The 11,823-nt window shown below is 50.5% G+C and overlaps 3 protein-coding genes across 3 annotated transcripts; 1 reads left to right on the forward strand and 2 right to left on the reverse strand.

The window, feature by feature from the left end:
* Nucleotides 1-546: 546 nt before the first annotated feature.
* On the reverse strand, nt 547-3,720 carry TGME49_217620 (hypothetical protein). Its single transcript, XM_002371288.2, has one exon. The coding sequence runs from the start codon at nt 2,468-2,470 to the stop codon at nt 1,235-1,237; it is 1,236 nt and encodes a 411-aa protein (XP_002371329.1). The 5' UTR covers nt 2,471-3,720; the 3' UTR covers nt 547-1,234.
* On the forward strand, nt 2,924-8,446 carry TGME49_217630 (hypothetical protein; the record flags this gene model as incomplete). The annotated part of the gene is made up of 3 exons (XM_018779776.1): nt 2,924-4,512; nt 4,935-5,171; nt 5,849-8,446. The coding sequence occupies exons 1-3, from the start codon at nt 4,342-4,344 to the stop codon at nt 8,444-8,446; spliced, it is 3,006 nt and encodes a 1,001-aa protein (XP_018634859.1). The 5' UTR covers nt 2,924-4,341.
* TGME49_217640 (hypothetical protein) lies at nt 7,815-11,184 on the reverse strand. The gene is made up of 3 exons (XM_018779777.1): nt 10,408-11,184; nt 8,240-9,806; nt 7,815-8,076 (listed from the first exon to the last, which is right to left on the reverse strand). The coding sequence occupies exons 1-2, from the start codon at nt 10,627-10,629 to the stop codon at nt 9,636-9,638; spliced, it is 393 nt and encodes a 130-aa protein (XP_018634860.1). The 5' UTR covers nt 10,630-11,184; the 3' UTR covers nt 7,815-8,076; nt 8,240-9,635.
* Between the last annotated feature and the right edge of the window lie 639 nt (nt 11,185-11,823).

The raw sequence follows: 11,823 nt of genomic DNA on the forward strand, positions 1-11,823 counted from the left end.
TTCACACAACTGCGAATACAAAATGTGTCCGTCCCAATAAAGTAGCAATGGCAGTGTCGTTAGGTGCGCATTAGCCCATGGCAGCCTTCTCCGTGTGCAACAGAGTCCCGGGGCATGGTGGCGGCCAGGGGATGTCAAAAAGCCACGTCTTTTAATTACATCGAATAGGCGTTGCTCTGAGTTTGTCTGAGTTTGCCAGGAAAGTGAATATGAAACAGGAGGCTTCGCAACAGCACATGACGTAGAAGTCTACGGTGATCTTTTCCTTCATCACCTCTGTCGAGACGGCAACGTGTGGACTCACCCAAAGGTCCATGTTTTCAAGGCAGATCGTGTAGTGCCAAAAGGCTCTAGAGAAACACATTGAGGATAAGATGTGTGTTAAGTTTCTAAATGGTACAGCTGGTTCCAATTTCGTTTGCCCCAACAGCGCGTGCGTTTACTACTTCACCAATTGAGTACTTGACTTCGTGTACTTTTTTTCCAGCCTTATCAGTAGGTGACTTGAACCGATTTGGGATTTTGAGAGACAATGGATTGATACAGAGAGACAGCCGCGCTTCAAAGCAAGTTGCGATGGGTGGGGAGATCTACACAGTTTGAAGTTAGACGTGAGCAACAAAGCACTGTAACAGTGAAAGCCTGACGCTGCAGGCACCATGTACAGTTGTCGCGCAAGTTATATTCAGACAAGGCAATGGCATAGCGATTCTGCTAAAACAGGTGAAACAAAAGTCCTATAGTAGCATGCTCGCATCGACGAACTCCAGGAATATTAGACGAAACCCAATTGTGCAAGTGCTACGACTGTGTGCGTTGAGGTTCTCGAAAAATATACATCCAGGGAGTCCGTACCACACGCACTGTGGCCGGATCGTGCCTACAGATGCCGCCGGCCAATTCTGAAGCTGTACAGAATCGTTTCACGATCGGCCTAAAAAGAGACAAGGAGCCATTTGTGGTTTCTGTCCCCACCTCGCGTTCCAGTGCAGATGGGAAAAGTTAACTGATTCGTTTACACTGAACCCTTGCGTCTCAACGGCGGCAAACAGCAACACGTGCTAGTCCGCATGCTGCTCAGTGAGCACCTGACATGAAAGACCGCTAGACGATGACTTCGTGCTCTGAATTGCACCGAAGTAACCTCTGTTCGCTCCACATTTACTGACAAACGAAACTGTCCTCTGCCCACTCTCCTTCTATTCAAAAAGTTAGGGAATTCTTCCGAGTCGCCTCAACTGGGTTGCGAAGATGGTGTGTCTGACGACGTGGGTTTACGTCGATATATAATGCGGCCGCGTGTAGGGTCAAGAGGGCAGAATTCGACGTCTACCATATCAAAAAGCTGCACGCGTATTCTGTTTAGCCGTAGCTTGCCGCCCAAGCTGCACAACATTTGCTTCCCTACTAGAGCAGGGGGTGTCACCACAGCCGGTGGTGAATGTGCTACAGAGGGAGAAGTGCTGCTGTGGATTCGTGGAGAAGTGACTGCGGACAGTTCGACCATAAAGTACCCTCCTGGTAGGGCAGACACGATCTTTCCAGACGCGGTAAAGGTGCTCGTGCCCTTTTTTCCACTCCCGTGATTTCCTTGGCGTGCCACTGCCTGCTTGGGGTTGCTCGTGCTGCTGCGGCTGCCACGCAGCGCTGACGCCGAGTACCGAAGACAACCAACAGGACGGTCACGGCCACATGCAGACAGAAAGGGATAAAAGATTGCTGCTCGGTCAGGAGAATAGGCAGGGCTGTTCCGCCTTCGCGTCGAACGTCCTCCTGGATCAAGCGAGGGAAACGCTGCAAATGGAGAGTGTCCGCAGAGATTAGGATTGCTGTTTCGCTGGCTGTTAGTAAGAACGTGACAACGAGGGAAACAATGCATCAGTCCTGTGGCTCGTTCGTTCTGAAGAGAAACGCATTTAGCCCAGGGTGAAACTTTCCGGGGACGACTTTCAAAATCGGAATACCTCGATTCATCTCGAGAAGCAGAGTGCCCGCTGTGGCGAAGATGAATAAACATGCATGTTTCCAACGGCTGAAGGTTCCGAGTTATGCAAGGCATACATTTCAGTCGGCACTCAGCTACTGTGCAGACTGAAGAACTCTGGAATGATGGAGCGAGGTGATGAGCCCGTGTTTTATTTTTGTGCGCCGTCAAGCGACTGACGCTGTAGGCGTCACCCGCCGGCACCACAGAAAGAACGGGGACGTCACAGAACACACATCGGAAATGCGGTCCGATGCGACAGACAGGACCGGTAAAACGTCGAAAATACCCGCAGGGGCCGGAGGAGAGAGATGAATGGGGGGAAGACAGTCCAGACCCAGTCGACAGACAGCTCTGTAGATGGACGGCAGCGAAAAACAACGCGGAAAACAGGGTAAATGTCACAGAAGGACTTGCGCAGACAGGAGATGCAACTGAACAACAGGGCGATTTCGTTGCCTTTGGAAGCTCAACAAGCGCGGACATGATTGACCTTAAACGCAACCGTTTTCGAATGGAATGGTAGGGATCGATTCGAGTCGTACAAATTCGTCCCGTTCTGTGTGGCGGAAAAGACGCGCAGGAAAGTGCCTCAGTGTGGTTCCACCATTTCTTCTGGAAGATATTGTCTCTACAGCAAAACGTACGAACGCACACTATATGGAAATAGAAAACGTTTTCTTACAGTTAACACTCACTGAAGCTTTGGGGAAAAATTCACCCCTGAACTCGCAAGACATGGTAATGTGCGCTGTAGTTGGGGGAAGCCCAGTGCCACCACCATGAAGTACAAATAATAATATGTACTAGAGAATATGTCAGCGTTGCTTTAAAACTAGATCCTTGTGGCCATTTCATTCACTGCAGTTTCGTCCTTCATGTTGCCGGCGTGAAACTCAACAGCGTTTACGCGCAGCATGCACGACAACAGCTGAGCACATACGACCCCTGTAGTAAACGCTGACTCTATCCACGTCTACGGACAACCGCCTACAGAAGAACGGGTGTTTCAGCAGAAACTATATGTAAAGCTTTGTCTTTTGTGACGGGCTTGATGTAGTATCCGACGAGCCAGTCGCCGGTGATGCAAAGCAGTTTGTTTTTCGAAGTCGGACGGAGAAGCCGCCACAGTGCTGTTCATTTTCGTCAGAAGTGGTAGAGGCTGCACACCAATAATTATTTGTTCACTCGACAAGTCTAAGGACGGAAGTCCTCCTTTTGAGTTACGAAAAACCACGCTCGTCAACTGAATCGTGTCATGTTTTCACTCCTGGGGGCTCGAAACAAGACAGCAACGTCCCCCCGGAAGTGGGAGAACCAGCGCAAAATTCCTTGCCAATAGTGCGCCTGAAATTTGAATTGGATATAGTTGTAAACATTTCCAAAGCTGAAGCGGTGCTCTCAAATGCAGAGCGACTCACTGTTTGCTTCTAAATCTTTCAGTTTCCATCCCTGTTGCTGGCACCTTGTGTACCAGAGGGGCGTTTACAGGGTGCAAACGCGTCGTCAATTCTGCCTTGAACACTGAGTGGCGAAACTGAAGCGTCCCATGGTTTCAGGTGGACAGTCAGCAGTTTGTTTTTTCGGCCTCTGCTAGCCCCGGATTCAGTTGAATTACCTCTATATTGGGTCCTTGTCACCCATGTACTATACCCCGGTCAGCTCCGCTGTTCAGTATCATGACAGAACGTGTCTAAAAGTGTCAATTCGAGCCTACATGGTCCGCCTATTTGGAAGCAACAGTTGTGTCTAAGGTGAAACAGGAATAACTCCGTTAGGTGTCGTGCTCGAGGGCCTGTTTTTCCTCGAGCGCGTTTAACACGCACTTCAGACTGTCGACGGGTTCGCTCTCAATCTAGAGGTTCTAGTTCGGCCGCCACTGTTGAGTTGTAAATCCTATTGTTCGCAGCCAATCCTTTGAACTTCTAAGCCTGTATTCATATCTGGTACGCAAGCTTGAAACCGGAGTTAGAAAGTGGCAAACGCACAAACTTTCTTACCTATGGGCATTTTCGGAGTACGTCCCCATGAAGCTCAGTCCAGATGTACACGAATGAGTACGCCAGGGTGGGTTGAATTTCCGTTGTACTTAAGTAGCTGAATTCAAAACAAACGGGCAGGCTTAACCTTAAAGCCGTCAAGCGAAGTCCATAATCGCTAGGACAGTTGTGTGCGATTTTCGGAAATTGAGGCGGTGCGAAGTGACCAGCACCGGTTGACATATATTTTAACTCTCCATCTGCGGAGTACAAAAGGCACTGTTGGAGGCAACAGGACCAGCATTTCTGTAACGAATCTGAGCAATTTGGCTTGCTGCCTGCACAAAGCCTCTACCTCTCGGTGAACAGTGATGGAAAATGGCGGGCATCGGTGTCCAGGCCCAAATTCGTCACAATGCAGAGGATATCCGAAATTACTTTGAGGACCTCAGAAAGTGGGAGAAGGAGATGAAAGACAAAGAGAAACAACAGAACAAAACTCGGCACACCGCAGTCGAGGCTCTAAAAGAGAACTTGACGTTTTCTCAGGTGGGTGGCAGGACAATTTGCTGGGGTTTGTTTAGACTTTCAGCCGATGCTGGTCGTGAGACTCATGCTGGTTCTGCTTTCGGCGTGAGTCGAAGTCTGCTTGCATAGGAACGATGTGCTCGCATCACACAACGATACCGATTCAGTTGGTGACTTTCAGTTCGGTCACCTAGCGGCAAGAACATGGACTTCTGCAGCAACACCAAGAGGGGTCCAGTGCCGCTGGCGTCCCATATCTAGTCCTAGCTGAAGCTCCTCTAATTTAACTTATACGCCCTGCATCACAGAGGTCACTCTTTGTCCGGTCGCAAATCAAGGCCAGTGAGCACAGAGATAACCGAGTTTCATTTGATTCCAGCTATACACCCTGCAGTGTTAAATTCTCTTCAAGGGCCGTTTCCGCTTATGATTTGACCACACAGCAAAAGACACCGGAGAGTCCGCCGTCGGCAGCGCAGAAAAAGCCTTCTTCTCCGCGAGAAAGAAACCGGAAGCTGGCGCGCGATGAGAACTCTTTACCCGCGTACTACTCCGCGTGGGAACGCTTCGATGTTGATGAGGAGCTCGAAAAAATCGACAGGGAAAGTGCGAAAGATCCTGGACTAATTACTGCTTCCTCAAAGGCACCACCACTGCAAACCTCACGCCACACACCCAAGGTACATGTCTGGTTTCAATTCGCCTACATGAATATCTTTATGTCTGAGCGCTAATGCAGCATCAACGTTCGGTGGCGCTGCCATCCACGCGTTTTGATAGACCGACGTCATCGGGCTGCAATCACTATCTACCAGTATATCCACACTTGTTGAAGAAGTCTACACACTCTGGAACCTGCCGAACACAAGGTGCCGCTTCGAAACCCTACGGATTATGTAACATGTTGACTCCTGGTTCATTTGCTCCACAAAAACTATCGCACCGTTACCTGTGACACCATTCTCCCTTTCGGACACAGCTCACCGTTGTACTGAAGTGTTCGTGTGGATCAACGAGCCAGATTCACCGACTGCCTCTCCGCTTACGTGATTGACAGTGTGTTGTTTGCTGACTACGCATTCACCAGTGGAGGCAGGACCGGAAGCACTTAGTCTCCTGGACAATACAAGAGGAGTAGGAGACTGGAGAAGCGAGGATGGTGCGCTTGCCATATTTTAAGGCTACCGTTAAAGAGCTCCTCTGTTCCGGCATTCTGTGCGACGTTCCTGGTTCTCGACATCGATCCCACTCGTTAGCACCTTGCAACCGTCTCAGTTTGTTTGCGGACAGTTGGATATTTTAGCGGGGAACACGACGCAAGTGTTTGCTGTTTTCTGTTTGCGAATGCGATTGCTAGAATGAAGCGAAACAGCACGTGTCACGGTCGAAGATGAAAGTGCAGACACGCACTTGCCGGCGACACGGTGCGACACAGGACAATGAGGCTCTGCCAGTCCGTCATTCTCCGAAGAGCGTTACTTTTGAAGAAGACAATCAGATGCAACTGCTTTCCAAGGAGGCTACGGAGGCGGAAACGAACGTCAGAAAGGCATTACTTCTTAACCTTAGCGGTATCGAACAGTTTCGACAAAAGAACTTACGCAGTGCTTGGCGAGCGTTTCAGCTTGCGTTTGCGGCGATGGGGCAAAGACCTATTTCTTGTAATACGAGGTGCGATGGAACCGACTTCCAGCTCTCGGCCGTCCCGAAGCCAGCCGTGTTTCGCCATTTTGCAAAGCTGCAGTCCGTGATCTTGTCCAACGATGGGTTTGCGCAACTTGGACTTGCTCGAGCTGCCACAGCTCTTGAGCGTGCAAAGGAAGCGAAGAAACTGTGGCCCGAGAGCCCGTTTGTTGCCTTTTTGGAGGCCTCGTGCTCACGGAGACAGGGCGATTATGCTGCTGCGATAGAACGACTCATCAGTTTGGAAAAGCAGATGCAACATAGCCAACGTTCTCAGGCAACGTGTCCGGCTCAGAGTCAGTCGGCTCGAGGTGACTCGACCACTGAGGAATCTCTTACCAATGCACTTCAGCCGCGAGAAACTACGGAACAGGGGAAGACCACGAAAGATGCAGCAGCCGAAGACTTGAAAAACGACAGCCTCGACGCGTTTGATAAAAAGAACTGGGACAGCCTGAGTTTCCGTGTCGCGATATATCATCCAGACAGCCCAGAGCAAACAGTGGTCTGCAGTGGCACAGTTGGCGGGACGGAGGCATCGGTCCTTCAGGCGGCGACAGGCGACTCAAGCTCTCTGGCTGGCATCAGGCATAATAACGCCGGTGCCGACCAGGAGCGAAGCAATAGTCCGAGTTTCAAGTCTGGCAATAACGTATCGAACACAAATCCAGAGCAAGCGCTTGCAACTGTGCGAAATCAAGAGTCTAACATGAATAATACTCTCGCTCATCGTCTGAAAGAAAATATTGAGGAACTTAGGGCTCTGCAGCGGGAACGGCAGGTCGTCGCCAGACAGATCCGCCAGCAACGCTTCTACGAAGAGACGGTAGAAATTTTAGGCTGCATGAAGAAGCTCCGACAGGAAAATGAGGAAATTTCGCCGCTTCTAGTCGACACCAATCAGAGCAGCAAAGACGCGACGCCTGCGCATGGAGCCGAGCGACCAGCGCTGAAAGATGGCAGAAAACGCGAGAATGGGAAAACGGCAAAGAGAAAGTGTCTTGCACACACAGATGCAATTGCTAGAGCCCTCGTTTCCACACCGACACGAAATTTAAGTATTCTTTTCTTGGAACCAAGGAACGATTCACGCCAAACATCAATCTGTTTCTCGACCCAAGGCGGAGAGGTTGACCCTGTCGACGGCGGGAAACCTGCTGTTGAAGTCACCAAAAGTGTACGGGAACCCAACGCATGCCGAAAAGGGGAAGTGGAAGAAGAATCTCGCGCTCCGCAAATGCCACGTGAAAGTGTTCGCGGAGACAGCAGCCAGGAACAGCACGCAAAACACTACTTAAAAAGCGGCAAAGAGGACACCCGCACAATTCTCTCGAGCGGAGGCGCTAGACGGTTGAATGGAACGCGAAGACAGGATCCTATTGTGTCAACTCCGAGTACTCCCCCGCTACCAGTAACCTTCTTCTCCTTTGTTCAACAATGGAGTACAAAATGTCGGCATCATATGTATTTCAAATCAGAGGAGCGGGATGGTGGCATAGATGCATCAACAAGGATAGACAGTGTGGCAACTGAAGGAATTCCTCCGGAGAACAGAGGAATTCCGGATGTTTCACGGGTCACGTATGACGAAGGCAGGGGGGAACGAGCACAGTTCCCCTCCTCCGCAGAAGCTGCTCAGGTGGGTGCCGGCGTGGTCGGGTTGCCTGTGGAGTCTGAGGCAAAACCAGTCACGTGTAGGAGAATCGTATGCCGAGCCTGTGCAACCGAAAAAGGCACGTTGCTCGAGCGCCTCGCCACTGCAGGTGTGATCGGGCGACTGTTCGGTGCCTCCCTGGAGGCTGATGTTCTCTCACAGATACTTCGAGTCTTGCTAGATCTACTTGATGCTTCCTCTGCAAAACTATCTTCGGAAATCCGAGCAAACCCAAGTGGCCTCAATACCTGCGAAGATGGACATGCCACGGTACCAACAGCAACTGGAGTCACAAACTGGTCTCTGCCGCGGGTGAAACAAGTTACCGCTGAAGTATTAACCCAACTGAGTGACGGCCAGGCCCGTTTCTGGTCGCTGCTGTACCAATTAGAGCCTGAGGAGCTTGCTTGCCTTGAGAAGGCGGTCTTCCTCTGTTTGGGTGACGTGACCACAGACGAGACTGCAGGAAAGACTCAAGGCGAACCTTCAGCTTTTTCAAATGCCACTGCTCTGTCGGGGCAAACACCAGGTCGCACGAGTCTGAACACGAGCGCCGCTCAGAAGCGAAAGCTATTGGAACAGCTTCACCACCGCATCTCTACCTTGACTTCTTCCTGAGTGAGGAATGCTCATGTCCGCCTTCAGTGCGCAAGAAACGCGTGATGTTTTCCTCCGAAATCAAACGACTACGCTGCTCGGAATCCATTACATGGCACCAATTTCAGCCTCACACCGTTTTTAGCGTCAACTGCCGGCCGGGGTTAGCTCTACGGCAAACATCTTAGCTTAGCTCGTGCCTCCCTTGCAGTATCGTAACGCATCGTCGGTCATATTCGAACAGATCATGCGACTTTCGGATTCGTCATAAAACGCTACACCGCGTCTATCTCACAGGCATAACGTACGCGCCGCGTACACGCGAGGGTGTGCTATCGGTCGCATGTGTTTGTTTGATCATGCGTTGTCCATCTATCTGTACGGAAGAATTCAAACACATGAAAGTCCGAGGGCAGAGCGCAATGCATGCACCATCACTGCCTCTATTTCGTAAACCAGTGTCTTCGCCCTCGCCGTTGATTGTCCCACCATGGAATCAAGGCTGGAGATTGAATGCTGATGGCAATCAACAGACATCGGATGCAAACCAGTGCAGCTTTTTTTCCTGATACTACAACGATGACGCCGCTAATTCAAATTCGACAGACACTAGACGAAAAGCGATTTGAGCATATCACCATGAAAATGAGAAACGAAACTCGAAGGACAATCATAATAATGCCTCATTCCACGGTCGCGTGTTTGCGCCTCTCCCATTACCTTACACCATTTCTTCACACGGAAAATCCCTGAGTAGTCTCAACATCCAACCGCCGCTCTTCTATGAAGGAGACTTTGACGGATAACCGTGGCCAATGCCTGAGGGATGGCCTCACTCCTGCCTGTGGTAAACGCCAGCTTGAGGCTAACTGTGGGTTGCGCAACTACACACGCAGCCGCCATTCAGACTCTAAAGTTGGCATCTCTCTTGTACGACTGCGTCGTACCAAAACTGTGCGTGAAAAATTCGCAAAAGAGACGGCTATATTCCCCCGCTGAAGGCACCCCTTCATACTCGCGTATGCTGAGCTCTCCAGTGCAATTTTGCCACTGAAACCGAAGGGTACGCGCCTATTTTTTGAGTTCCCCGTGAATTCCAGCTGATAGCTAAAACAAGGCAAGTTGTTCTCGAATTTCAACCGCCCGGCACACCCTTCTCAGTGGTTCTTTCCAGACTCTCAAACGAAAGGCAAGAATGGACTCAAGCACCTCAGTATGGGGTCAGGCAAGAGCCTGCCGCAATAGATGAGTAAGCAGTAACCATACTGCGAACAGGAGTAGAGAGACAGTCCTTCAGCTCGTACGTGGCGCCTGCTTCAGCAGTCAGGTAGCCACTTTCATCAGGAAATACCACCCGACCTGCACTGTGCACAACATAGCCCTGAACAAAAAAGACATAACGAACGGAAACGAGCCAGTGTGAAGCGGTTTCGCGCTGCTAGTTCCGAAAAACTCGAATGCTCCTGAAGTGGCTAAGCAACTCGGCAGAAGCCTTGGAAATACGCATTTAATGGGACAGGTAAGTGATCCATGGTGCTGTTCCCTCTGTTTTCGGACGCGTAAGCGCCTACTACACCTTTAGCTCGCGTGCGTACATGCCAGCACCTGGGTATTGTCTGAACAGCTGCGCTTCTGAAGTGCAGTTTTCTCTTCGCACAGCACAGTTTTGTGTGATAAGACTACACATGCTTGCGGGTAGATGACACCCACCACAAATATACACCGGCACGAAATCGACAAGCAGAGAAGGGTGTCACTCAAACCAGTTCCAAAAGTTCCAGTTCACGGCTGCAATGACTGTTCCAAGTAGGCACCGAGGCCGCGTAAGGGCATCACTCCGTATTTGCCTCGGGCGAGAAGCAGAGAAATCAGAGGACCTACAAGACAAAAAGTTAGTGGAACGTCTAACGTCCTACACCCTTCCCAACGACAAATCCGGAGTCTCCCACCCCAAGTTAGTGAAACTAGTGTGAATCCCTTACCGGGTAGAGTCGTTCAACGTTCACACGAGCTCCGGCGTGAGAGGTGAATCGACTGTCTCCAATAAGCCAAACAGGGTCTTTCTGTTGGCTACCTTTCTGAGACGGACAAGCCATGGGACTGGATGGAGCCGACGCTGACTGATGCACTCCAGGCTGATTAGAGTATCCGTTTACTCCAGTGGAAGGGAGAAACGGGGGACCACTCACAGATTCCATGGTCATGATTTTCGCGGCCCGTCAACAACAGCTAGACAAGGCGGAAAGCATTCACTCCAGTTTCCGCGTGGTGGGCAAACACCCGCAAGCTTCCCACGTAACAAGAGATGCAGTATGTTTGAGGCTTCCTATAGAGACACGCTTGACGTGACGCGAAATCAGACGGGTAAGGAAGAACCTGGCTTCCAACAAAAGGGGATTTCTCACGGGAAAAGGAGTTCAGAGTACTGAAAATGAATGCTCGGTAAATGGCGTCGCAGCTCTCAAATCCGTAGAACCCTGCCTCACGGTGGTTCCGCTTAGCATTTGCGGGGGTGCTCGTGACTACTGCTAAACCGGACCCTCTACGTCAGACATTCGCATGCAGCTCTACTGAAAACGCCGCTCGTTTTTGTGAGGCAAGCAACCAGCTTGTTGCACAAACTGGCAGTTTCTCGTTACCATGTGTCAAATATAGTCAATTCATAAGGGCAGAAACTCGATAGGACGAACTTGAGATGTCCAGTGTGCTTTGGAAGGCGAAACGCATGTGGCGTTACAATCGACGCATTCTTCGGGTCAACAACTTGCCACGGTGGCTGGGAGGTCGTTTGAGACACCGCTTTTCACCGATGCAGCCGCTTTTGCTCTCCTCGTCGGAGATCGCTCAGATAGGTCAGAATTGCTTCTTTTTCCACTTCGTAAATGTGGCACTCTGATATAGCGAGAGTGACCTTTTTTTGAGGCCTAACGCGTCTACAGTTGCGCGAAGGGTGGTTAGGGAACGGCGGGGGGAGACACCAACTGTCTTCAAAGTTCGAGATACTCGAATTTGCTGAGGAATGTCCGAGCTACTTTCGTAGCTGATGGCAAAAGCAGAATGAAGGAATTACTAAGTCAAATTGGCACCGTCTAGGACATCTTTGCGAAACTTTATGCTACACCTGTAGAAGCAAAACGCTAGTTTCTGTCTACTTTAGACTTGTATGCATGTCATTAGCTGGTAGATGAGGCGCAAACAAACCACGAGCACGCGCTCAAACAGTGACTCTTCTTTCCCTTTCGAAATAATAACCAAGCTATGTGTGGTCGTGCATTGAGCTTGCATGTCGCATGGCTTACGGGAAAATTGTTGGCCACACGAAGGCGACGCAGCCGTACACGCACGCAGAAAGGCACTAGGCCACACGACGTGCTGATCAAAATCGCTTCGGCAGTTTC

The sequence above is a fragment of the Toxoplasma gondii genome, chromosome XII (genome assembly GCF_000006565.2).
Source record: "Toxoplasma gondii ME49 chromosome XII, whole genome shotgun sequence".
In the NCBI taxonomy this organism is placed as follows: domain Eukaryota; phylum Apicomplexa; class Conoidasida; order Eucoccidiorida; family Sarcocystidae; genus Toxoplasma; species Toxoplasma gondii.

Coding starts and splice junctions, on each gene's coding strand:
- TGME49_217620 (XM_002371288.2), bottom strand. CDS start 2,470: ATGTCCGCGCTTGTTGAGCTTCCAAAGGCAACGAAATCGCCCTGTTGT.
- TGME49_217640 (XM_018779777.1), bottom strand. CDS start 10,629: ATGACCATGGAATCTGTGAGTGGTCCCCCGTTTCTCCCTTCCACTGGA. Junction 9,807..10,407: donor ACGTTGAACGACTCTACCCG/GTAAGGGATTCA, acceptor TTTTTTGTTCAG/GGCTATGTTGTGCACAGTGC.